The sequence below is a fragment of the Chlamydotis macqueenii genome, chromosome 2 (assembly GCF_036417535.1).
Source record: "Chlamydotis macqueenii isolate bChlMac1 chromosome 2, bChlMac1.mat, whole genome shotgun sequence".
Classification (NCBI taxonomy): Eukaryota; Metazoa; Chordata; class Aves; order Otidiformes; family Otididae; genus Chlamydotis; species Chlamydotis macqueenii.
This window is the reverse complement of record NC_141557.1, coordinates 50162949-50189958: the sequence shown is the minus strand read 5'-3', so window position 1 is coordinate 50189958 and position 27010 is coordinate 50162949. Positions and strand designations below refer to the sequence as shown.

Sequence of the window (27010 nt, the reverse complement as noted above, 5' to 3'; positions counted from 1 at the left end):
GTGGTTTTGTTAGTGAGCGGGGCCTAAGGTGGTAGCTTCTGTAGGAAACTGCTAGAAGTCGCTCCCCTTTGTTCAGTGGACTCGGACGGGCCTAGGGCAGACCCGCTGCTGGCCAAGGCCGAGCCGATTGGTAGCAGAATGTCCCGTGATAACGCCTCTGCAATAACGTATTTAAGAAAGGGAAAACAGAAAAAAAATATAGAGAAGAGAAGAAGTGAAGAAGCTGAGTGGGGGCAGAGGCGCAGAGGGGGAGGCGCAGGCCTCATGGGCCTTGAGGCCTCACCCTCTGGCCTCTCGCCAGGCAGCTGACTGGGCCCGACTCGGTCCAGCCCGGCTACAAGAAGTGGAAAGGAGATGAGAAGTGAATAAGATGTAAAAAGGATCCTGAGAGACATCTACCAGCCTGTTGTGAGGAACGGCTGCAGATGCCAAGGTCAGTTCAGAAGGTGGGGGGAGTGAGAGAGAGACTGCGTAGTCTGGTCCTGATCAGGGCTGAACTACGACAAGTGGGCCACAGACATTTTGAGCAGAGGATCCAGTCATAGGAGGCCATTCGGAGAAGCTCTTGTGAGTATCCACATGAGAACTGACAGATTGGCCCGTTAGGCAACATGTTCCTGCGGGACTCTGAGGTCGAGAAACTCAGGAGGTAGATCCTGCAGCTAATCTTTTCAAGCCATGGTTTAGATTGCTGTTTAAAAATAAGTCCCAAGCATGGACATTGTTCATCTTGAAAGCATTTCTTCAGCATGGTCTTTCTGAGATGGCTTGGTGCCACATCCGGTTGTTTTCCTTGGCACTAACCAACCAGAACTTTAAATTAACGCCTGTATTAGCATTATGACTGCATTAGCCCAAAGCATAACCTTTTTAAACCAGAACTTGCTCATGTCTTGCAGATCTCAAAGCACAGATGGAGCAAAAGACTGCACAAGGATATCAAACTTGGTGTAAAGTTTAGGCTTAGGCTACATCCCTGGTTTCATATGTGTATTGCATATAGGTTTGCTGGAAAGCACTGGTTTCATTGCACTTCCATCTTATGGCTCCTGGCAGGCAGATTCCCACAGTTTGTCTCTCTTTACTGTAGAGAACTCCTGCCGTGCTCTGGAGAAGGTCTTAACCCAGTGGTTTTCAGTTAGAAGGTTAACACCAATCCCTCTGTGGTGGTGATTGCTTTGGTTGGTGTTCCAGGTAGCTCAGTCTGTCTTTTGTAGACTTTTTTTTGTTTTTTCCTTGATAATGCACAGCCCCCAAGAGTTTTCTAGGCTTGCTGCAAAATGGGAGGCTGGAGAATAAGCCACTGCTTTATGCATAACAGTCGGAGGTTAATCCTGGTTGCCAAAAAGATGACCAACTTTGTCTGTCTCTTTGTCCTAAGGGATAAAGCTACTGTTTTGTTTGGTCTTTGATCTGCTTGAATTCCTCAGAGCTTTTAGGAAGGTCAGGCCAAGTCTTTCAGTTTTCATTTAAGGGCATTTATTAGGACATAGTTTACAATCTGACATTGTCCGTTACCTAAGTATTTCTTAAACTTGTAGGTATGATTTTGGTGTGGTAGGTTTGGTTTTGTTTTGTTGTGTTTTGTTTTAAAAGGACAAATTTGCTGTATTTCTTAAATGCCATAGAGGAATCAGAAAAGCTTAGGACACCTGACTAAAACTATGCTGAAAACATTACTGGTTTTAGTTGTCTACTCTAAAAATCCTGAACAGCGACATCACTACGAGACAGCCATGTCTTGCCTGCATGCAGATCAACTTGTGAACTATTAAAATTTTCAGCTTAGTGTATTATGGTAAAAAGTGTATTCAATGAGTGTATCAAATATCCTTTGGGATATGAAGTCCATCACAGGACTGGCTTTGTCAGTAAGAGTTTCAGCCATCTGATTTTAACTGGCCACTAGGCATTTCTCAGAGCCCTGAGATGTAACATATGACAGTCCTGCCCTGAAAATGTGCCAGCAAGGAACTGGGTTTTCAATTTCTGTAATGTTTTGCAGGGGGAAATGAAAGCAGAGCCATAGCTGATACAGATTCTTTCCCGGATGTTCTTGAACAGTTCGTCCAGGTCTACAAATTTGAAAATGAAGCACATCATAAAAATGTATTGAAGGAAGATGCAGTTAAGCGATTTTTGAAAGTGTTGTCTTCTATGAAAGGTACAGCAAGTTCCCATTTCTCCCCTTCACAGAACTTAATCACTGTGAAAAACATGTTTGATGCTAACATACAGTTTTTGTTCTCTTACCCTTCCTTCCTTTCGCTGTTTCTGCAACAGATATTACTGGAACAATGTGCTTTTACTGATTTTTACTGTTGTGTTTTGCACTTAGAACCACTGGAATATGCACAAAATTTCAGTATGGTGAATCAAAATATTCAAACTTATTTGACTGCCAGCATGAGACAAAAAGATGCAAGTGTTGCATTTTGCTGTTCTGTACTTTCAATTTAATGAGTTCATGGTTCTGAAATCAGTTTACAGATTTTTATTATATGGTTTGAGTGAGTTATGTTGTCTTGACTGTCTTGCAGAAATCCCTGAAGGGGTGGTTTGCAGCATCTCCGATGCCTGTGCTAACAGCTTCATAAAACAGTTGCTGGAGAAGCAAATGTGGCATAAAGTTTTGCTGCTACTAACAGGGAAAGCCAGTGGGGAAGAGCCGTCAGGCAGAGGACTCTTCAAAAACTGCAGTCTTTCAGACGTTGACATTGGTGATGTTATCCAGCGATGTGACAGATCGGATAAGCAAGTGCACCTCATAAGATGCTTGATTGAACGAGGAGGTGAAAAACTGTGCAATACTAATGTGTTATAATAGATCCAGTATTTTATTTGGCATATTTGGAGAAACATAATTTCAGAAAGACCAACGCATGGTTTTTGTGGCTCTGTACAAGTGCAGCATCTTCTTGGAGTGCAGTCTGGTGGCTGCATCCACTGCATGCGACATGGGGAAGCTAGTAAAGCTATGTGGGATGGAAGATGTTTTTCAAATGAGATTTGGCTGTCAGGATTGGTGAAAGGCCAAAGATTATTGTTGCTACTTTGCTTGTAGTTTATTTGGTTTTTAATTTCTCTGTCTCAGCCACAATATTATCTTGATTGATAGAAACTGTAAGCCACAGTCTTTGGATTCAGTCTGTTGTTACATTACAAGTAATTGACTACTTCAGTGTTTTCAAAGGCATGACCAGATGTCTTTCTTTTTTTTAGCTAGTGTGGACATAATTTTTCTTGTTTTGCATGGTTTTGCAGGTTTGTTCCTGTGATTACTCTGTGTTTTTTCATTTCGTCTTATAAGTTGATGTTAGCTATAGATTATGGACACACAGTCCTGCTGCAACCTTGTGTGTGCAAGGAGGCTTCTTGGTCAGTGACTGACTTACTTGAAGAAGTTATGTTCTGGCCTTTCTGTCCTCTTATCACAACAGGAGGACTGGTTGCTAAGCTTAATGGGAGATCAGAGGAGATTCTGAAAATTTTCTTAGTCAATAACTCTTTAACAGTGTTGTGGTTTTGTTTAGGGAGGGGGGGCCTAAGGTGGTAACTTCTGTAGGAAACTGCATGTGAAAAGATGACAACAACAAAAAAAAGTCACCTCCTCAGCAAGCAGCGTGTACCTTCATCTATTCAGAACTTTCTGTAGTTTGCAGATCTGGCGTATCAGATTTAACCCCTGATATTTTCATGTCCTTCACACCAGCTTTGCCAGATGGGATTGGATCCAACTCTGAAACACCACTGCAAATATGCCTCAAAAAGAATTATTTTGAACTTGTATATTTGCTGCTGACCAAAGGTGCAAATCCTCGAAACGTCTCCGTTGCACAAGGAGATACTCCTTTGCATGCTGCAGTTTCCATCTGTTTAAATAATAGAGGTAAGGCTTTTGTATGCCCAGGCCCAGAGGACACAAAGGGCTCTAGCACGTGTGTACCATTCGTTTTCAGAAGAACTGTTGAAAACATCCCCATTTCTTACCTGTCGAGCCTACTGTCCCTTCTGCTGCTGTTTACTGATGTGATAGCAGCAGATCAGGATGTTTGACTGTGTCTCAGCCCCCAAAGTTTGCAGGCTGGAGGATACGCACCAATCTTTGTTAAGCTGATGTGTTCTGCTTTGTGATTGCAGTGGCTGGGACTATGAGGAGAGTTAATGACAGCTCAGGTGACCAGGGGGAATCAAGCAGCTGTAATGTCTCCATCAGTTACTGTTTTGGGACCATATTCTTGGTTAATCAAGCTGATTTAGAAAGGAAGGCTCTTCTTTGAAACCCTGTAAAGTGTGTACTAGCTGGGAATGAAGTCAGTGGGAAGAATCTAGGAAGAAGCAAAGGTAAAGGCAGAGCAACGGCAGCAGACTTTGAAGGAAATCTCACAAGTGAAATCTGAAATCTGTTTTCCAGTTTTTTTCAACCGTAAATCAAGTAAAGTTTTGTTCAGAGGAGGAGTGAGTGAGAGGACTGTAGGGCTTACATAAAAATGTAAGAAATTAAGATAAAGTATCACATTAAGCCCAAAAGTCAGGTTTGATTTTAAATGAAGATAAAATGTGTTGAAGGATAAAAATAATAAAAAATCCTGAATCTATTCATTTTTAAAGCACAAACATTTCATTTTGTAGCTTTAGAGAGGTTAAAAGCATAGATATTGGCAGTTGTAAATTTAATCAAAAGATTAAGAAGTCCAGTGACAGTATCTTAAGTATTTTTCACTGTGTTAAGTTTTTGAGGTGGAATTTCTTTACAATGACTTTGGTGTGTCACTATTTTACAGTTAGGAAATAAATGTTTCACATATATTATCTGAATTAAGTCCAGAAAGCTGGAGAATATATCTTTTCTTTTTTTTTTTTCCCCAGGGAGGTATTGGACTGATCTTATTTTGTAGGAAATTGCTCTAGAGACCTCAGATATCAGGAAATAATTGGGATTTGCCACAGGTTATTTTAGTAAATCAAAGTTATCTGCAGCAGATTACTTCTTGGTGGCATGTTAAAGTGAACGAAATGGCCCCAGAGCAGTACCCAGAGCTGCTGCTTGTCCAGATGACCAGTCATGAGCCTGCCTTGGGTAGCAATCAGGCCTGATGCTGGAAGATGAATGAATCTGTCTGCACCCAGAGGTTAAAAAAGGAATGAAATTGACTGATGCTACAGGGACAGTTGCAGCACTATGAATTTCTAAAGCTTTGCTGCTGTTATATTATTTTCCCTGAATATTAGAAAAGCTCAGTTATGAGCCATTTCAAATAAGCATGTTTTACAAATATGAAATGTAGATTTTTTTTTCTCTTGAAAGAAAATAGATTTTTATTTAATGGCTGCAGAAAAAAAAAGTATTAAAGATTGTTGGCTTACAAAGCAGCCTTGTAAAGCAAGTGGTTTTTTTTTTTTATTTTTTTCTCTTTCTTTCAGATGGCACTGGTTTAAACATCCTGAACTATCTACTTGATCTCTTTGCTTCAAGACCTCCTGACTTTCCATATCTTAATCCAAACATTCAAGATGAGAATGGAAATACAGTGATGCATGTTGTTTTTCAGAGAGGATTTTCAAAACAGGCTAAGAGAATAATGGAGTCATTGGCAAAATTTGATGTTAACTTTAATATAAAAAACAAATTAGGAAGAGATGTGAGGCATAGAATTAAAAAAAATGACCCACTGCTACTTGCCTGGAATAATGCTGCGCTGGAGAAAAAGAAGTACCGGCAGGATATAGCAGGGCAGTCAGTTAAAACATCTAAGCCCGTTCCAGCCTCTGAGATTTCACAGCCAAAGAGCACAGGGCGATCTTCATCTGGGTCCTCATTAAAGGCACCATCTGGCAACACAGCGCATAATGATTTAAAAATCCCATGTTCTGTGAAGATAAAAAAAGATCAGTTGGCAAAGCAGGAAACAGAAAGAATAAATAGCCCCTTAACGCTGCAGGAAAGTCTAGTGCAGGCAATCACAGCTTTAATTCAGCAATTGAAATTGGGTGACACCCTGAGAAAGGATCATCCTCTGGTACAAAAATCATCTTCAGCCCAGACAAATTTGGAAGAGGGAAGAAGTGAGTCCTCGCAACCTTGTAGTAGCATAGCTTATCCTGAAAGCAAAAGGTATGATTGGGAGAAAAAGAAGGGACCAGAGGAATTTAGTATGGTCCTGCCTAATGGAGAGAAGGAAGAACCAGAGGAAGAGAAGGGGAAGATTCTGGATATTGAGACATATGTGCAGGAGTTTGATAACATGACATGGGAAATAGAGTGCACTCCTGAAATGCTGAAGACGTTGAGCAGCAAAGCTGTGCCTCATTATTTGAAAACTAAAACTATAATGACAATTAAGCAGCTTGGCAATGGGGAATGGACTAGGGGCCTTCAGAAGCCACTGAAACACTTGAAAGCTGATATCCAGCTGTATGAAGCCAAGTTGGGCAAAGGCGCTAGAATGCTATGGGAACTTGCAATTGACTTTTCTCCTCGTTGCAGTGAGAGTGCAGAAAAGATTATGGAGACAGAACAGACAAAAAATCTTCCAGAAAAATCGGGCAGAGTTTATACAGAAATAATCAGAATTTGGGCCATTGTTCTTGACCACTGCAAGCTGAATCGTGTCTTAGATAATATATGTATTTCCTACAATCGTGGTTTATCCTGCATCTTGAGGAAAAAGCTCAAGGGCATAAATGAAGGACATCAGAACTACAATGTGACAACACAGAAGCGTGTTCCACGTTGTTATGTTGAAGACCTAGAGGCAGAAGAATCCAAAGAACACACCATACCTGAGTATGTCCCTCCAGCCAGTGCAGCAGAATTGGAATACAATATAATGAAATTTCATAGCTTCAGTACTAACATGGCGCTTAACATTATAAATGATGTACATTCGTCTGTTGAATACCCTTTCCGAGTTGGGGAGTTGGAGTATGCGGTAATTGATCTCAATCCAAAGCCCATGGAACCAATCATTTTAATTGGGCGAAGTGGAACAGGGAAGACTACTTGCTGCTTGTATAGGCTTTGGAAGAAATTCTATTCATACTGGGAAAAATCCACCCTAGCAAATGGTCCTTTGCTGGAGAGGCAAACGTGGCAGCAAAGACAGTGCAGTGAGGCTGAAAAAGCTAGGTTAGAGAAAGAAGAGAGTGAATTAAAACAGGACAGTGATGATTCCAGTGATGAGCAGGTGAGTGACGAGCTAGGCCAGGACAGTGAGGATGAAAAGGTTCCCGTGGACACAGCTGGTGCAGAAATGAATTTATGTGATGATGATGAAGAAGACCAAATATGTAGCACAGAAGCATCAAACAGGCTGGAGCATTTGCACCAGATCTTTGTGACAAAAAATCCTGTCTTGTGCCAAGAAGTTCAGAAGAATTTCATTGAACTTAGCAAGTCTTCCAAAGTAACCAGTCACTTCAAGCCTCTGGAGCCAAATGTTCACAAGCTACAAGACATTAAAGATGAAAATTTTCCACTGTTTGTCACCTCCAAGCAGTTGTTGCTGTTACTGGATGCATCCATGCCTAACCCATTTTTTCCAAGAGACGAAGATGGAAGCCTTAAAAGAACCATTGTTGGTTGGAGTCCTCAGGAAGACTTGGTTATGCCAAATTGGCAAGACGAGGATGAAGAAGGTAACGTGGAAGCAGAACATGGTGATGATGAAGGAGCTCCAGATGCCTACTCTAGGGAAAGTGATCCTAGGACTTTTGTGACTTATGATGTATTTGCAAATGAAATATGGCCAAAAATGATAAAAGGTAAAAGCTTGTACAATCCAGCACTGGTTTGGAAAGAAATAAAATCATTTCTGAAAGGCTCTTTTGAGGCACTTAATTGCTTTGGGGGTAAACTTACTGAGGAGCAATACAAAAAGCTAGGCCGAAAGAGATCACCGAACTTCACAGAAGACAGGAGTGAAATCTACCACCTCTTTTGCCTTTATGAGCAGATACGATCACAGAGAGGTTACTTTGATGAAGAAGATTTGCTGTATAATTTATCTCAAAGACTCTCAAAGCTCAGGGAGCTGCCATGGTCCATCCATGAGTTTTATGGTGACGAGATACAGGATTTCACCCAAGCTGAGCTAGCACTATTAATGAAATGCATCAATGACCCCAACGCCATGTTTCTAACTGGTGACACTGCCCAGAGCATAATGAAAGGAGTTGCTTTTCGTTTTAGTGATCTGAGATCGCTGTTTCATTATGCAAGCAAGAACTCCATGAATAAGAAGCAGCGTGTTAGAAAACCAAAAAGGATATATCAGTTGTACCAGAACTACAGGTCCCATTCAGGTAGAGTAACAAATTTATTTATGATCTGAGCCTCTGCTCTTCAGATGTCACTAATGATTGAAGTTTTCTACTGACCAATTCAAAACATCTTTAAGTGGCCTGGTTTTTTAAGAGATCAGATGGTCAGCTTTTTCTGACATGCAAATCAGTATTTTGACATCTCAACTGGAAAACCAAGAATGACCGTTTTTAAAATTTTAAAATTTCTGCATGTTTTAACTGTGTTTGTTTGAAGGAGAACTTAACAAATAATCATAACCATTTCTGTTGTCCCATCCCCAAATTGCTAGACTTTGCAGCATTGGTCTACTACTTTTGCTTTTTCTTAATCGTTCCTCATTTATGACCTTCATTTTGTGAAGATGCTGATAAGCCTTTGTAGCGTGCTTTCTGATCTTCACAGGCCCGAGACTGAGGTTGACTCAAAATGCTAGAAACATAAAATGGATCTTACAGCTTCTCTCTCATCTGACTAGGGTTTTTGTCATGATATTCTTGATTTTAAAATTCAAACAAAATCTTTTAAAAGTGTGTTTGTGAGAGAGAATGAGGCAGTCAGACTGTGGTTAAAATCTGTATACTGCTTATTACAGGTATTCTCCGTTTAGCATCTGGAGTGGTTGATTTGCTTCAGCATTATTTCCCAGAATCTTTTGATCGGCTTCCTAAGGACTGTGGTCTCTTTGATGGACCAAAGCCTACAGTTTTGGAGTCCTGCAGTGTTAGTGACCTAGCAATTCTACTGAGGGGCAACAAAAGGAAAACACAACCCATTGAATTCGGAGCACATCAGGTTTGCTTTTGTTAGATATATGGCTTTTTGCAGATTCTTCCAGCTCTGCTGCTAAATCGTCATTTTATATGGACTGCCCACAACTTTCTTTTTTAGGCCCTTGTATCTCATGGATAAATTATGCTTTTTAAACTTCGAAACCTTTATTGTGTTGGCTTATGTTTCGTCTTAATACATGTCTGGCTCTTTCTGTTCTTTTTTTTGCATCAGTTATTTCCTGTCCTGTTGCTTTCTAACTCAAAATTTTCTTACACCAGGTCTATGACTGGTGTATGACTGAATGCATAACTCAGACCATGCATTTGTAAGTCTTCTAGTGGCAGCTTTGGGACCTTTTTTGCAGAGTATGCTAGCATGTCTGTGTTAAATGCTGTCTGGTTTTGAGAAAGCTCTTGCATTATCGTGACATCTGTGTGCTTTTTCTGTTACTTTTCTGAGGCTGTTACTTTTTTTGCTTCCTAGTATATTATTTTCATTAATGTATTTTATGACAGGTGGTATTAGTGGCAAATGAAACTGCAAAGGAGAAGATACCCGAGGAACTCAGTTTAGCACTTGTACTGACAGTTTATGAAGCAAAAGGCTTGGAATTTGATGATGTACTCCTTTACAACTTTTTCACAGACTCAGAGGTATTTAGTTCTTAACCATTTTCTGCATTTTTTTGTTCATGTCTTGATTTTGCAAGTGGTGTAACTGGCTTTCCATCTGGGGAAGGATTAATTGTTTTCTCTGAAGATGGTTGGTTTCATCACAGTAGAAAACAGAGCTCATAGGTTTATGAATTAATGCGTCTTCCCTTAGTGCTGCATTTTCCTTCAGACTGGCCGTTGCAATTGAAGGTAGAGCCTTGGGGTTCACACAGCACTGTGTGTTTGTGGGAAAGGGAGAGAGTGTGCTCTGTAGCCATCCACAACTTAGCTCCAGAAAACTCATCTGGTCTGGCTAAGGAGTTGTCAGGAAACAGGATGCTCTCTCTAATGGAGACCATTGACTGTAGAGTGGCTTCAGATGAAGGCAGCTTTTTTTCCTGAAGGTGCTTTGGTTTGTATTTTTTACGTACTTCCTTTTCCCCCTTATTGGTTCTCCAGGGAGCTCAGACCCTGTCCCTCTAGAGTTTCCTGTAACTCCAGACCTGGCAGGGTTGCAGTCTTCAAGGCTCCTTGCAAGGAGCTGTTGACCTCGTTGTTTTGCTGGACCATCACCAAGCCACCCCCCATACGCTGAGATTGCTGCATACAAGTAACCTCATTCTCTTGACATTTTAGGCTAGCAAAGAATGGAAGATCATTTCTTCTTATACTCCTGATTTGGATGTGCAAGTAGGAAGCAAATTGCTAGTCGAAATGCCTTTAGAGGATGCTAGTGGTATGCAGAAAAGAACTCCTTTTAATGTAGAAATGTACAAGGTGAGTTTTTCATAACATTGAGAATAAGAAGGATAAACTAAATTCTTAAATCTTAAAAGCAGGGAAATTTCAAGAAATACTTTCATCCTGTAGTTCCATCTTTATCAAGGTAGCTTTATCTTTTTGGTAGTTGTTCACATCTGTATAATATAATCTTGATTTTGAAAGATAAGACTTTTTTTGCAAATGTAATTTGATAAGAGAACAAAAACTACATGTAATAGACTTCTAGGTATATTTACAGAACAGTTGTGGTTACAGCAAATAGCAAATTAGCCTGTCGATATCGTTACTTAGTCTGATTTCAGATCGGTGTCTCTAACTTACAATGAAGGAAACTTCTTAGAATCTAGTGAGTCATGTATTTCCAGGATTGTATGGTGAAAAATCAGTAATTATATATACAAGTGATGAGAGGAAAAATGGACCATCACACCTGCAGCTGCTAGGTTTGCTGTAGCAGTAGTTGCATGCAAATTAGCTGGACAATGGCTTATGTAATTGAAAAATCACATATTTACAATTATTTAGACTTGCTAACTTAAAGATAGTTTCTTATTTGTTATTCTTTTCTTGTTATATTTGCTGCTTTCTTAGAACTACAAAGTATGCTTGTTTCTAACAATTTAGCTCGTGGCATTTCTTTTTTTTTGTTATGTTGCTTTTTTTTTTTTTGGTTCTGCTTCAGATGCTGAATGGAGAACTAAAGCAATTGTATACTGCCATTACAAGAGCCAGGGTCAATCTTTGGATCTTCGATGAAGACAGTGATAAACGGGCTCCAGCTTTTAAGTATTTCATCAAAAGAGAATTTGTTCAGGTTGTCAAAGCAGATGAAAAAAAAGGTAAAGTTATCCTAAAACTTTCTTAAAAGACTGTCAAACTGGATGGCCTATTCATGTTTTCTTGCTTTTAGGCTGTGTAATAAAGGTTAAATTCCTTGGTCCCTCTAACAGTATGCACTGATAGCTACCTTTGCAAATTTGTACTGATTTCAGTGGGTCTTACTTCTTTTGGCTCTAAAGGTCAGTTGTGTATGCTAATATATAACTTCATTGCTAATTCATTAGTATAATTTTTCCTGCACAGTAACAAAAGCTGTTCACAGAAAACTATCCCAGCTAAAAAAGATTTATCACATGAAAGAATTTGGTTTCTGTAATGACAGTGGATTTACTCAGAGTTTTGTCCAAAAACCAAGCATGATTTTTAAAGGTCTTTCTAAACCAAACCCAACTTGTTGATTTTCAGTGCTGATTGAGAGGGAAGAAATGTATTTAACTCATAGTTACCATTACTGGTGTGAGCACAAATCTTAAAGAATTTGGAACATTATGAGATATTAATGCTTAATTTTGGTACATAACTGGTTTCTGTGATTTATCCATTCTAACATAAAATGATTACCCCTGACCTTCTAGACTTGGACGACAGCATGTTTGTTAAAACTTCAACTCCAGAAGAATGGATTGCACAGGGAGACTACTATGCTAAACATCAGTTTTGGGAGGTAGGAGCATATGTTTATCTGAACCAAGGTTTCTTGGCTATTCTGAAGCCTTTTTTTTTTTGATTTGCATCTATAAGTGTATCTGTAAACCTTCAGTTGCTCTGCAGCAGTGTATCTTAGTTTGTGATTTGTAGTTGTGTAGGTGTCTACAGACTACTTGTAAAAGACTTGCAAGAAGTAAATACAGAGAGCAAGCCTATTGTCTGCAATCTTAAATTCACTACCCAGAAATCTGCAGTCCAGTGAGGGAAAAAACATTTTAATGTGCAAAAATTAAAGATGGTTGGAAAAAAACAATTATTAGCAACAACTAGAATTGACCGGAATTTGTGAATCTAAACCCCATGCTTGACTATATCATTACATATTACTGTAGGAAAACAAAAACATTTCTTGGAAGTATATTGATTTGGTTGATGATCTCAGAACCCTTGAATGGTTTTTTGGACAGTAATTAGGGATGGATGCAAAACACACATTAAGAAACAGCATGTAAGAACCAAGGGAGCACTAAGGAAACCACAGAAAGAGTAGCAAAGTAGTGGTTTCATTCCCTTACTATTTAAAGAACATAGAGATTTTACAGTCTTTTACTTCCTAAATTGATAGCTAATACAATCCAGATGCAGGATGACAGTTAATGGAATGGAAGCAAAACTCAGCCAGGACAATGACACCAATTAATTATTCTAGAAGGGATTAAGAGATATCTCTAGACCAACTGCCCTTGTCTGTATGAGTGATCTTAACTTCCCAGACATCAACTGGGAGTATCATACAGTGGACACAAACAGGTCCAGAAAATTTCTGAAGCACAATGAAGATAACTTCTTGGTGCAAGTACTAAGAGAGCCAGCTAGGAAAGGTGTTCTAGATTTGTTGTTTGTAAACAGAGAGGGACTTGTGGGTGAAGTGGCAATTGGTGGCTGTCTTGGTCACAGTGACCACAAAGTAAAGTTTTGAATCACTAGCAATAGAAGAAAAATTGCCAGCAAAACTTCAACCTTGGATATGGGGAGAGCAGGCTTCAGGCTGCTGAAGGAGCTAGTTAGTAAGGTTCCCTTGGAATCTGCTTTTGAAGATATTTGGGTTCATAAATGCTGGTCACTTTTTAAGAGCCATATCTTCGGAGGAGCGGCTGAGGTCACTTGGCTTGTTCAGCTTGGAGAAGAGAGGGCTAAGTGATGACCACATTGCAGTCTACAACTTCCTCAGGAGGGGCAGCTGAGGGAGAGATGCTGATCTCCTCTCTCTGGTGACCAGCGATAGGACATGAGGAAATGGAATGAAACCGCATCAGGGGAAGTTCAGATTGGACATCAGGAAAAAGTTCTTCACTAAGAGGGCAGTTGGTCACTGGAACAGGCTCCCCAGGGAAGGGGTCATCACAACAAGCCTGTCAGAGTTCAAGGGGTGTCTGGACAATGGTCTCAGTCATATTGTTTAGTTATACGTAGTCCTGCAAGGAGCAGAGAGTTGGGCTCAATGATTCTTATGAGTCTCTTCCAACTTGAGATATTCTATGAAATAAAGTTCTGGATAGTTTTTTGATCATGGCAGAAGAAAAGCTTCCATTTTTTGCTGATAGTAACATATAATTTTATATGGGTAACAGATATTTGTAACAAAGCAATAATTGAAAAAAAAAAATCTTGAAATCTGAAATGTATTAGCTGTATTATCTGCTGTTCTCTTTTCTCTATAACCCTGATCTTTGCTTATCATTGCTACATTAAGAAGAAATTATCTGGTGAATTTGGCAGTTCTAAGAGTGGCTTGCAATGTACATTTTCCAAACAGAAGCAAGTACTAAATTAATGGATAGAAGAAGGAAATAATGCTGTGGCAGAATGAGCGAGTACATAATGAAACAAACCTTGCTAGGAGCTTGATAACTCCTGCTGTTTCTCTTTAGCTTATTACAGAAAGAGCCTAGTATGGTGAAAGCACGCATAAATGTTCCATGCCTTTCAATTTAACTTTGCACACATCGGTTTTCCTAACTTTTATTAGTAGAATTTATGCGGTAGATACTTGGTGACTGACCAGTTAATGGTTTAGGCTATCATTCAAATTGCATGTGTGCTATTTGTTCTGTCAGCTTACCAGCAATTTTGCTTTCGCTACTTCCATGTAAAACATTGTAATTAAAATTGTAATTGTGATAGTCACATGTGGACTGACTTTAAAGCCTTTCTTTTTATCCTGAAAATGCACTGCAATGTTTTACCTTTTCCTTCTTCCAGGCACCCTGCCAGTCTTTCTGTTTTCTATTACAGCGACTGTAAAATTAAGTATTGCTTTTATGTGGTAAGGCATGGGCTGGATGCACATGTGTGAATGCTGGGTATGGTTTCACTCCAGGTGGCAGCCAAATGTTACCAAAAGGGAGGAGCGGCTGAGAAGTCAAAACTAGCCCTGGCTCACGATGCTGTTCTCAAAGTGCACTCAAAGAAAAGCAGCCCCAGGTAAGTGTAAACATGGATGAGTGGTGTCGTTCTGCGGTGCCTGACCTCAAGGGTGTGTGCAGAGGGAGATTCCCATCACAGCTGTGGGACCGAACTGGAGATATCGGTGAACCATGCAGGCGAGGTGTCTTCATGCCTTTTTCTGTGGGTGGCAAAAGAGCTTTAAGAAATGGGAAATTCTTTACAGGTCCAACAGGATCTGGGGCACTGCTCCCTTTGGGGAATAGTGAAAGCAGTTGTATGCCATAGGCTATCCAAACCGAATGTGGCGATTGAAAGGGCTTACTGGTCATGTGAGAGAAAAGCAACAGGATTTGCATTACCTCAAGAGGCTTTATATTCTTGGATATAGCTTGAAGAGCACACACCACCAGCGCTGCCCAACTCCAGTTAATCCCACTGCATATTCACTTAACAAAGAAGAAGGAATGGTTTTGTACATTGGGGAAGAAAAGCTGCTACCAAAAAGTGAGTTTTGAGGTCAAATTAGCGTTAGAGTCAATCTAAACTAAACAAGCAGAATTAGGTCTGAACAAAAGGGCAGTTTTAAAGGGCCAGATTTTGAGACAAATCATTTAGTTCATGCTGTCAGCTGGGCAAAATAGCTCAAGGGTTTTACAGGGCAGAAGCTTCGCAGTTTCTTGAAGAGGCTGAAAAACTGTTTGGGACTTGTCTTAAATAGGACGGAAAAAACTTCATGGAGAGGGCTCTAGACCTAAGTTAATTAATTCCAGTTCATGCGGGGGAGGCTGAAAACTAGCAGTAATAGCAGAGTGGGTAAGGAATGACTAGGGCAGAGGAAGCTAGCGCTGAAAGGAGAAGCGGGGAGGTCTGGAGAAATGTTATTACTGGAGTTAATAAAGGTTTTACCTTTTTTTAATTACCTGTTTTATATTAGTGGCCCTGGCTAGGGCCAGGGATAGTCATAAAATTTCATGATCATAGACAATTTGTTGATGGGACTGAAAAATCTTTTTTTCAGTTGGCTGTAAGCTGGGGTGCTTGTCAACTGGATAAAATTTGAGGAGAAGAAATGGGGCATATTAGGATATGTTAAGTTGACAGAACATATGTAATAATGAAGCTGTGAAAGTGACATTTTTTTTGTTTGAGTAGAGGTATTAATGCTGGTGTACAAAGCATAAGTAAGATTCCTGTGTGCTCTGTAATATGAAATATTCTGTATGGTTCTGATCCTCCAGGCTCAAGAATGATGAATTCAGATTAGATCTGAGAAGAAAATAGACATGCTGTGATGATAACAGAAAGGAGGGCTTGTTTAGTTATACATGACAATGGCTGAGAACAAATTTGATTGTTGTCTTTAATGGCACTGGGGCTAAACAGCAGAAAGGAAGAAGGAGCAAGTTAAGACAGAAAAGAGAAGCAGCACAAAACCACACTAGTATACTTAGTTTGAGAATTAAAAAAAAAAAAAAAGAAGCTTTTTCCTGCCAGAGCGGTGAGATTCTGGAACAAACTTCTGAACAGAACAGTGTCGGCCCAACATATGACTAATTGTAAGGTAATACCTCATCAGGTCATGTATGAAGAACACATGATATCAATGTTGGTTGGATTCCATAACAGATCATGTGATCCTAAACTTAATTTGGATGTAAGTAGTCATTTTCTCTTACTTTCTACAGGGAGAAACAGATGGAGTATATGACATTGGCTAAAACTTACTTGGAATGTGGAGAACCAAAACTATCACTAAAATGTCTGTTTCAATCAAAGGAATTCCGGCTTTGTGCAGAACTGTGTAAAAAGTTAGGAAAGGTATTAAATCCTTAAACTATCCTCTCTTCACCACTTTCCTTTTCCTAGAGCTTTTTAACTCCCATATTACTCATAAGGTAATAGTATTTTTCTGTGATGTGGTAGTAGCTGCACTAAAACAGCTCTTCAAGCTGGACTGTTTAAGAGAAAGCATTTGTCACAGAATAGTCAGAAGAGGACAATGATGCAATTATGCAGGTTTATTTCTTTGGCTTTCCTTAAATGTCACAATCAGTCATTTCTGCTTTGCAGTCAAAAGTTAATTAATGACTGATTTCATGAAACTTAAGCTGTTACTTCATTCAGTAGTCTGATGATATTGAAACTTCACTGATTACAGCCATCTAAATAGAACCTTGAAACTTGCAAGGGCTAAGTAATGTACTAAGAATAATTTTCTAAGTGTATGAGGCTATTTAGCAGTTTTTATTTGCAGTGCATTTCCACTAAAATAATGTAAAGTAATTGTTCCCAAATAGTTAAAGATACAAGGTTAGGGTTCCCATTCTGCATCCATAGCTGTTTTAATTTAATGTTGTTGATTCTGAAAAATTTGCCAGTGAACAGAAGTGTGTATGATGTTTTCTAATAACAGGCAGAGCTGGGTGAATAAAAAGTACTTTGGAAATCCTGTATAATATCTTAATTTTACATTCTAATTTTTTGGACACAAATATTTTGAAGGTTTTTTGAAGTCTGTTCAGTTTTAATGATGGTTACTTTAATATGTATTTGATTACATTCAGATACTTTAATTACATTTTATTCAAATGTGCTTCTCTATGAGACACCTACCTGATGGAATTACTAAATTTATTCCATTCATGTAATTTTGACTGTTTAGACCACTTCAGTTTCATTACTGACTTCTGCATTGCAGATGAAAGATGCTGCAGTTTACTATCAGAAAAGCCAATGCTACAAAGAAGCATCTGAATGTTATGAACAAATTGAGGAGTTTGATCTGGCAATTAAAATGTATTGTCAGGAAGAACTCTATGAAGAAGCAGCAAAGGCAGTTGAAAGGTATGTCTTCCAAGATGGCATTGGAATATAATTCTCTTTTCCATTTCCATGTTGAACATAAAACGGCTGGCTCACCATAAAATTTTCAGAAAAGTTTTTGGCTGGTGACTTTGTTTTGTGTGAAGTTAAATTAACTTTGTTAGAATTCTCACTTGGGTAATGATAACATGGTGAAAGCCTTCTGCTGCATTCACAGGTGGAGCAGTGACTAGCTTAATTTTCCTGGAAATTTTTTTCAGTCTGTATTACTAGTCATGCAAGTTGTCCTTCAGACGGTCCTCTGAGCTAGTTTCTTATGGTAAATATGACAAAAACATTTAATAGAAGTATTAAAAGCTTCTCTTTTAAGAGAGAAATAGTAATGGATTTAACCACTTAGTCACTGACTTCTGTAGGAATATAACCATTAGATGTATGGTGTATATAGTGCAGCAGTTGTGGCAAATGAACTATTTGTTTCTCAAAATCTCCAACTTAAGAGCAAAGAATACTAATGTAAGTGACCAGCTTATGCTGCCTCTCTGACAGATTCTTGGTCCCAGTCTCTGACATGAACTTGTCCATACCATTTCCATACCATTTCCCCTGTGCTGGCTCAGGGCAGTTAAGAACTGCTTCGCACTGTGTTTGATAAACTGATTTTATTAGTATCTTTCTGACAGAACTTTGCATCTGAAACCATCCCTGGGACCTCATTAGCACATTCTTGCATAAACAGTTCATTTATTTGCCATACCTTTCATTACAGCTGAATTGATTGATTACTTTTAATTGATATATACACCAGTTAGAATTCTAGCAAAGCCTGCAGTTACACCCCACTTTGTGATGTATCTTTAATAATGGCAACTGTTTTTTGAAGGACTAAAGCTTGTTTAATATGTAGAGCTAAAAAAAAAAAAAGTTCAAGCATTAAAGTCACCTTACCGACGAACGATTTTTAAAATCAGCCTTCCCAAATCATTCATGCAAATTCATCGGCATAGGTACAAAAATATGCACTCCTACGTTTAAAATGAAAAATATTATAATGAAAGGCTAATGATAATTTACTCACCCATCAGGAAAAAATTACTCATTCTCAGCTTGCAGAAGAGAATACTTTTACAAGACTGGCTTCGGAGGTATCTCAATAATTTCACATCAGCCAATAATAATTAATGACTGAGTGTTTTAAAGTGCATGTATTGAAAGATGCAACCAAGTGCTTTGCTGAGGTGCTCAATAAGTGGCAAAGTATATGTAGATGCATATGATAGAATTTAAAGAGTTCTCTAAACTAACTGATTTATGTAATTTTTACAGAATATTATCTATATTGGCCTGTAGAGAATTCATTGAAATTCTGATTTATTTCATTCCGGCTTCTGTTCATGTAAACAACTATTCTGTGTTGAGGCTTACTTTAATAAACAGAAGATTATCACTGGCAAAATGTGATTAAAGTAATTTGTACAGTGATTTGACAGCATGGGGAAAGATTCACTAGTGCTGTAAACCTTGTGATGTTGTTTGTACCAGAAGTTTTAACAAAATTCTTTCTGTAGATCTTTTAAGATGATGTGATTTATTTCCACATGACAGATATATCACTTGAAATAGTTGGCCTTTTTGAAGGAAGGGCTTCTCGGGGCACCTATTTGTTTAATGTTTTGGAGGCTTTTAAAATATGCAGTATTTTTTTGTCTAGATTAGTCATCTATGGTAGCAAATTGATGTATCTATTATTTCAGATATGAAGAGATGTTAAATACAAAAGGACAAGTGGTTTCCAAGCTCTCATGTACAGCAAATCAGTTGTATTTGGAAGCAGCTGCAAAATACCTGAGTATGAACAGAACTGAGGAAATGATGCAAGTCCTATCAAAAGTTGATATAGAGGATCAGCTTGAGTTTCTGAAGTCTCGAGGATGCTTGCGCCAAACAGCAGACTTATTGAAAAGGGAAGGCCGAGAGGAAGAAGCTGCAAAGTTAATGAAACAACATGGGTTTGCTCTGGAAGCCGCCAATCTCACAGCTATAAAAGAGTTTCGTGCATCATGTTTGCTTGCTGCAGCACGTGCCAGTGTGACTCGCTGTTCAGAATCGGACCTGGCGGACCTGGAGGTCATCCTAAGAGAAGCCCTTGAACTTTGTGAAGAAACTGAGCAGAAGTCTGGCATTGCAGAGGCTATGTTTTTGCAGGGAGCTCTGAAGGGAGACTTCATAAAGCTGAGCAGTGCATACTGTCAGTTCCTAGCTCTGAATCATTCTGCCGGTGCAGTTGAAGCTCTCTTTGTGCTATCTCGCTGCAGCACCCCTAGCCAGAACATCCTCTTTATGGCAACGCGTGGCTTAATGGCTCTTCTGAGTCTGGTTAGGGGTTTGAAGAAAGCAGCCACCAACGCAGAAAAAGATATGGTGAAGTCATGCTTTGCCTACTTTGGGATTGTCCCAACAGGTGACAGTTGTCAGGTGTCTCAAAATGAAGCTGAACCCATTCTCAAGTTTTTGTCAGACAAACGAAGTCTAAAAGAGAGGAAGACAAAAGGTGATTTCTCAGTAAGCACTGAGGAGGTAAAATCAGCTTTGAAGCAGCACTTGTTAAGCAGGTTGTGCTCTATCACCCATGAGTTGCTGAATAAGCATTACCCTGATATTTGTATGAAGTTCATTGTTGGCTTGAACTGTGAAGATAAAACCTGTGGGGATTACCATAAGCCCTTGTTGCGCCATGAAGCAAAGACAATATTTCAGTGTAAAATGCATCTGGTGGCAATAAACGGACTGCTGTTGGAAGCCGCACGCACTTTCCCTAAAGAGCTGCTGAATCAGTGCAAAAGCTTTGATGATATTTTGACTGCTAACAAATATGCATCATGTAAAGCCCTCCTACAAATGTTTTTTCCTAATCATTTTCATTTGAGAATACTGTCTGAGAACCCAAAGGCATGCAAAGAAATACTGGAATTCGGTAACATTATTTCCAAACCCTGCAGAGTGGTGTTGAAAGAGTACATCGCATTTAAGTTTAAAAATGAAGACACTGCAGCCAGAAGAGAATCAACTGACTTGTGGCTAAGTGCTATGCAAGTTTTCATCTTATCTTCAGGATATCCTGAAGAATTTGAGAAACTTCTTTTTAAAGAAGAGGATGAATATAACAAAGAGCTAAACTTTTCTTTGTCAAAGGCAAAGAACTCCCCAAAGAGTAAAGGCCAAGGAGGAAAGGCCAAAGGACTAGAGGGCAGACATGGTATGTTGCTACCTGACAAAAATGCTGAAAATGCAGGGAGAACGCACTTGTGCTTCATTCGTCTTCTTGAAAATTCACTTGAGCAATTCTATGTTCATAAGAACCCAGAAAACTGTAAAAGGTTTTTTTTCCGTTTTATGAATGTCCTGGTCAAGAAATGCACGAGATACCTGATTCCAAGTATAGGAAATACGGTGATGTTGTTGGAATTCCAGTATATTCTCTGTTGTGCTGTCCTGATGCGTCTCTCCAAGAACATTACTCTCTGCTTTCCAAAGAGTTACATTGCTCTCCTTCATTACTGGGAGTTTTTGTTCAGAAGCAAGGACCATAACAAAGAACTTAGAGACACATTTTCTATTATCCAGGAGTATAGACCAAAGGATGTATATGTAGCTGTACAGAAATTTAGATTTCATCTCTGTTATCTAGCAGAAGTTTTGTGTGGAGTTCATGGAAAGTTTAATGTCCTTCTGGATGCTTTTGAAGATCCTGATTGCATCACTTCAGGGGAGGCTGAGCGAACTGTAGTGCTGTGCTTAGTGATGCTACTGAATGCTGACCAGGTGCAGAATTCTAAATATAGATCCCTTTTATGCCACCACTTTCCTGAAATCAAGGCGATGCTGAAATCAATGAGAAAAGATTCTCCCTCTAAAGTGCCCGAAAGATTGCTAAGGGTTGTGGAACAAGTGAATGATGCTACACATGTAAAAGAAATTGCTGCAGGCCTGCAAGAGCTGCTGACGGAGCGAGATGCAGAATACTTGGTTGACTGCCGATGGAAGTGGGACTCAGTGTACACTCAGGGGCATCCACCCATACGGGGCATCCTGTATGAAATCATAGACCTTGACAGATTTATGACCTCTTTGGATAAGACAGAATACGCTGATGAGCTAGAAAAGGAACTTGAAGGGGTTCATTGCTTAGAGGACCAAAAGGATCCCCTGGAAGTCATTGCACTCAGCAAACAACAGAAGCAAGAGCAGAAAGCATCTGCTCAACGCCAGCTGCGTCGTGTCTTCCATTTCGTTTTTCTGTGCATGAAGTGGAAAAGGAAGGCGTGCTCCAAAGCTGAGCCTATTGCAATGGGAGGAGAGGAATTTTTATCAGAGATCTTCAAAAAAGCAGATATTGACCAAACACAGTGTGACCTGTGTGGAGTCAGATTTATCCAGAGCTCTGAGAACTATTTCAGCCGGTCAGAAAACATGGAGGCAGAGACTTCTGAAGCTGTGACACCAACAGAGATCAGTGGGGAAGAAAAGTTGCATGCAGAAGGAAATGCAATTTCTGTTGCCAGTGAGGCTTACACAGAGCACAGAAACACAGATGAACACAGAAATAATAATGCTGCCTACAAGTACTATGCTGATTTTTTCAGAAGAAAGATAGATCCAGTAATATGTGATGGACTGAAAGTAGTGGAGGCCATTACAGAAAAGACTTACACCCAAGACCATTTAGCCTATAAAGAAGGTTCCAACTTACGCCAGAGAAAAATAAAAGAGAATATTAAGAATATTTCAGATGCAGTAGAGGAAATCTATGAGAGAAAAGCCTGGGCTAAAGGTAGGACCTTTCCAGTTTTCTTTTAAACAATTTAATAGGTCATTTGTGGCCCAAAGTCTAGAACTGACAAAGCTCCATTGGAAAATCTTAATGTGGTTAAGAGAAAGATATTTCCAAGTACCTCAGGTAGCTGAGGAAAAGGGAAACTGAGACAGTTGAAAGTATTAAAAAATAAGTTCTCATCTCTCCCAAACACAAAGTAAAAGATCAGATAGTAAGAGTCAAGTGAATAGGTGGTGAAATTTAGTAAAGTGCATTTTAACTACATGATCAGATGTGCTGTGTACTCTGAATTTATACAGTCTTACAGCAGCCTGTTACATTAGACTGGGTAATCTTTACTAATTTTTGTACTACTTCCTACTTATTTAGTTCTGCGAGCTGTAGTAATTTGGATATGCAGGCGTAGAGAATAAGGAGTACTTTGAGTCTTTGGTTAAGGATATCTCTGACTAGCCTGCCCTTGAACTTGTAATTTTGCTAGGGCTGAGCAAAATTAGATACTTAAATACAAATCTGTGGAGTGTCAGGTACTCAAAGGCAACCCTGGTATTACAAAGTCCAGTAGATTATGGTACTTAAGAAATCCATGTTTAGATACTTTACCTTTTTTTTCCCCCTTGTATGCTTAAAGCATTATTCTATGCTGATGTTTGCAAGCAAAATTGAATCACTGAATGAGTGGCTTAGGAGCAAAGTTGTTTGGGGTACTTGCTGTGGGAAAGTGACATCTTAAATCAAAACATTGTTACTGGCTTTAGTTGTAGAAATCCACCAATCCTGTCAAGTTGTCACTGTGCCTGTGATGTCTGACAGTAATGAAAAACTGTAGTATTTGAAATGTTCATCAGCTCTGATCAGTGAAATACGTTAAATTTGTAACTAAAACATAGGTTGTGGTCTTTGTGTGTAAGCTTTGTCTTTACTCCTAGTGGAAAGCTTTTACATATGGATGAAGTCAGTAAAATTTTGTTTATTATTTATTTGTCTTTCTGCTCAAGGAACCATGATAGTGATGATTATGATATATGTAGTAGGCTTAATTAGGTAATCGTTGATTTTGTTATGACAATTGCCTGATAAATGTTACCTTGTTGTTCCCCTCAGTGAAAATATATTTACAGAAATTATTTGCCTTTGAGATTACTTTTCCCTCACTTTGTAACAACCATTTTTCAAGTCCTTAATGGTGCAGTTAAGCAAGGGCAGCAACATTTCTGATCTGTGTTTTGCTTTGACTTGTATAATTTCAGAGAGATAATGAAAGCCAGGAACTTTAATACGCCCAAATAGATAAACCAGAATGTTTTCAGGAGTTTCACGTATACCTTAAAAGGGAGAGCGCAAGGATGGAGAGCTTCTCTGATAGTGCTATTAACATTGATTGGAATGGGGAGTAATACATACAGCACCTTCATCTCCAGTAGTGAATTTGCCTGCGCATGAGATTGCTAGTGACTGAGACGTCTTGCTTTGCAGCATCATGATACAGCACAGCTCTGTGTAACTTCGTTTTGTGCTTGGCTTTTAGCTGCTGTCCATCTCTCAGGTAATGTGCTTACAGAATGTTAATTGTGCTCCATTTCAGCTGAAGAAATAATAACCAAACATGCCAGCAAATTGGTTGCCACCATTGATGAGGCTTGTAAGTGGCTGAAGAAAATGGACTCTCATAGGATAAAAGAAGAAGGTATGTTTTCAAATTGCACAGGTTTCTGTGCCCCCCTAGAGGACACTGTTTGGTAATGGTCTCGGCATCACTTTAGTCTCCAAGTCAGCAGTGTTGTGGATATTCATTACCCTCTAGGCAACAAGAAACGGGCACCTCCACAGGGGCACTCTGGAAAACATCTGTTAACCCATCTTTCCTCAGTGGCTCTTTAAAACAGAGCATGAGCTGGTTACAGGGTGGCCAGAATGGAGCAAACCTCCTCCCCTTGCCCTCAGTGGATCCCAGCCTGCATAAAGTGTGTGCACAGGCACAGGCAGCTGTGCTTCAAGTGCAGTCTTCAGGATATAAACTTATGCAGGAGGGACAGAAGAGGAGCTATCTTCATCTTCACCAAGAAGATAGTGCTGTTTCTTAACTCTGCTGCAGCAGCGCATTCGTGGGCAGTGTGGATCCAAGTTCCTGGAAACCAGCTTCCTAACAAAACTAATCCTTAGCTTGCTTCTGTGGAAAAAATATGATATGCAGTTGGTTTTCTTTTGTTTTCACTTCCATTACACTTGGTTTCATACCAAAAGTAACATACATTGATGTAGTCCATTGCATCACAGACCTTTGAGGACAAGTTTAAGACTTCATTGTGCCTACGTGTTTAGATTTAAGCACATATTTAGGTGGTGGGATTGCAACAATTGCATAAAAAGGCAGCAATTAAGTGATCAGGCTTACAAATTGCCCTATATGTAAAGCATTAAAGTAGCTCTATTCTAAAATATTAGAAAATTTGATTGTCATAAAGCCTTGTGTTACACTTACCTATTCCAAGAAAGATGCAATTGATAATACTGCATGGGAGTGCTCTCATAGTCTCACAAGCAATATTACAATCAGTCTTTGAAGTCAGTAAGCAAATGTATTGTCTGCTGAAACTAAACCTTGAGAGAGGAGACATATTTCTTAAAAAATTAAAAAGCAATAACAGCAGAAACAGATTTGCAGTGTAAAAAATTACTAGTACAGCAAGAGGCTTAGCAGTCTCTGCTTCCTAGCAGAGCTGTTAAGCACATCGTCATGTTAAACCCAATACTTCTTAAACGTGATTATACACATGTGAAGGTATATTGCTGACATGTAAAATAGCAATGACATAGCTTGTCATTTCCTCATAAGAGGAAAAGGTGTTGGGGTTTTCTGTTCTACATTAATTTATTGTTTTTAATACAGGTTTTGTGAATGATAGAGACTTGGAAAATGAAGTGGAAGATGAAAGCATGGCTTTTGAAGAACTTGTCTATAAAAAACGCTCAAGAAAAAAAGGAAAATGTAGGAAATAAATATGCAGATGCCTGTTCTATCCTCTTAATCTAATTTTAGAATAAAAAATTGTTAAAAAGAAAAATAGAGGGATGGGGTCAGAAATGGAAAGGATCTGAAGGAAAAAGAGCAACTTATGCTATTGTTTTCTTATTGCTTGTATTGTGTCAGAATAATTATCTATGTGATGATGATGTAATTGTTAAAACCTATGACAGGACAAATTTCTTTTCAAACCTATGTGGTAGTTTGAAAGTAACAAAAAGCCAAAGAAACAAACAAGTAGAAAAAAGTAATCATGTTTCTGCCTTATCTCAGGGGTATTTTTCCACTCAGTCTTCTTTTTCTTCTTCCCTGTTAATTTACGTAATCATTCTTCTAAGCTGGAATACTCAGAAAAATATAAGAATAGTTTCTCTGATTTTAAGAGATTTTAATTGGTGTTTTTAGATTACCGTTGTAAACCTGCTGTGTTCTAAGTCTTGTTATGTATGGAAATTTTTGAGTCTTCAGGTGAGGTACTTACAGCATCTCTCTTTTCTATTTTTATAGACAAGAACAGTAATTTCTAAACACATTCATAGTTTTTACAGTGTACATACTTCTAATTAGATAGGTATTTGATCAAGTTTTGATATAAACTGTTACCTGTACATATTGAAATCTAGATAATCTTTCTGTAAAAGAGTATTACACATTTTAAGTGTTTTGTAATTTTTAATTGACAAAAGGCTTTTTGTAATGTATAATAATGTTTTTATAAAACCTGTAAGATTTGTAAAATCACTTAATCTTGTCTTATTTTTTGAATGCTTTCTGAAAGCCTTATGTAACTGACTGCATGAGTGAGATTTACAAGTTGGGGCCAGGGTATCAGTTCATACACTGCTTTACTTCTGGGATTCCAATGTCTCCAACATACTGTAGTCTTCTTTAGCAACATTTTAAAGGAATGCATTTGCATGTAAACCATAATTAGTTAGAGTATTATTTAGTTGTTGAAATACTTTGTCTTGAAAAGGGAACCACTTTGTATACACAACAAATTGTTTCAATAATTACCTTTTGCCAAAAACTGAATAACTTGTTATTATACTCAAAGTCATGGAAGTGGGACATTTTACATGGGTGAAAATGAAATGCTACTGTAGAATTGAGCAATGTGGGCAGCAGTAATAGTTATCTGTTGCATCATAATGGCTGTTGTCTGACGGAAGACTCTTTACTAAGTGCTTCATCTTAAAGAAGCCTTGTTGCTTAAGCAAGTGTCTAGAAGATACTTTAAAAACATACATTGATGAAATGTAATGCTACTCACTTGGACTGTATAGAAACCAAGAATTAAGATAGTTGGATCATTAATGTAACTTCTTTGGCTGTGTTTTCTATAATGATGTATATTCTGCATTTGAGATTACTCCAAGAGACTTTCTTTATTAGCTTCTCAGCGTGAGTATTTACATTTGTGGCAGTAAATGCTATCTAAGCTTTTTAAGGACAATTACAACTTAAAAATCTGTGCTGGCCACAGTTTAAAGATCTAGTGATCGTACTTTTTCTTTCTCTTTATGGGAAAAAAAATGACGCTTTAAAAACATTATTGCAAAACACCAAGCAAAGCGAAAACAAGAAGAAGTAAGAACAAAAATTATATTGCATTGAGAACTTAATCTCGGGTACATTTCCTTGGTGCAGGGACCTATCATCCTTGGTATGGTTCAATACAAACCACTGGTCATTCCCAGACTTTGAATCAGCACTCCCAGATGGAACTTATTTCAATAGCATGTGCAATACTGACTGCTAGCCAAAATTAATGGCAATTCAGATTTTAGGGCTCATTTTAGGGTCATTTCACACCTATATTAGGTCAAGATTTCAGAAATGTTTAAGTAGAGATGGGAAACCTAGTTGGATCTCCAGTC

The 27010-nt window shown here is 38.7% G+C and overlaps 1 protein-coding gene across 7 annotated transcripts in view; it reads left to right on the top strand.

Annotated features, from left to right (window-relative positions):
- Positions 1-25698, top strand: part of TRANK1 (tetratricopeptide repeat and ankyrin repeat containing 1) — a 53328-nt gene extending 27630 nt beyond the window's left edge. For 6 of the 7 annotated variants that reach the window (XM_086742937.1, XM_086742935.1, XM_086742938.1 and 3 more), the window contains 15 exons: positions 2006-2164; positions 2541-2792; positions 3713-3889; positions 5425-8304; positions 8898-9097; positions 9592-9729; positions 10366-10506; positions 11195-11351; positions 11928-12016; positions 14381-14484; positions 16134-16266; positions 17147-17292; positions 19026-22102; positions 23691-23792; positions 24996-25698. In XM_086742937.1, coding sequence (XP_086599063.1) covers positions 2006-2164; positions 2541-2792; positions 3713-3889; positions 5425-8304; positions 8898-9097; positions 9592-9729; positions 10366-10506; positions 11195-11351; positions 11928-12016; positions 14381-14484; positions 16134-16266; positions 17147-17292; positions 19026-22102; positions 23691-23792; positions 24996-25105 — 7865 coding nt within the window. In that variant the 3' untranslated portion in view covers positions 25106-25698. The remainder of the gene's footprint in view (positions 1-2005; positions 2165-2540; positions 2793-3712; positions 3890-5424; positions 8305-8897; positions 9098-9591; positions 9730-10365; positions 10507-11194; positions 11352-11927; positions 12017-14380; positions 14485-16133; positions 16267-17146; positions 17293-19025; positions 22103-23690; positions 23793-24995) is intronic. The other variant, XM_086742936.1, reaches the window with a different exon arrangement.
- The last annotated feature ends 1312 nt before the right edge of the window (positions 25699-27010 follow it).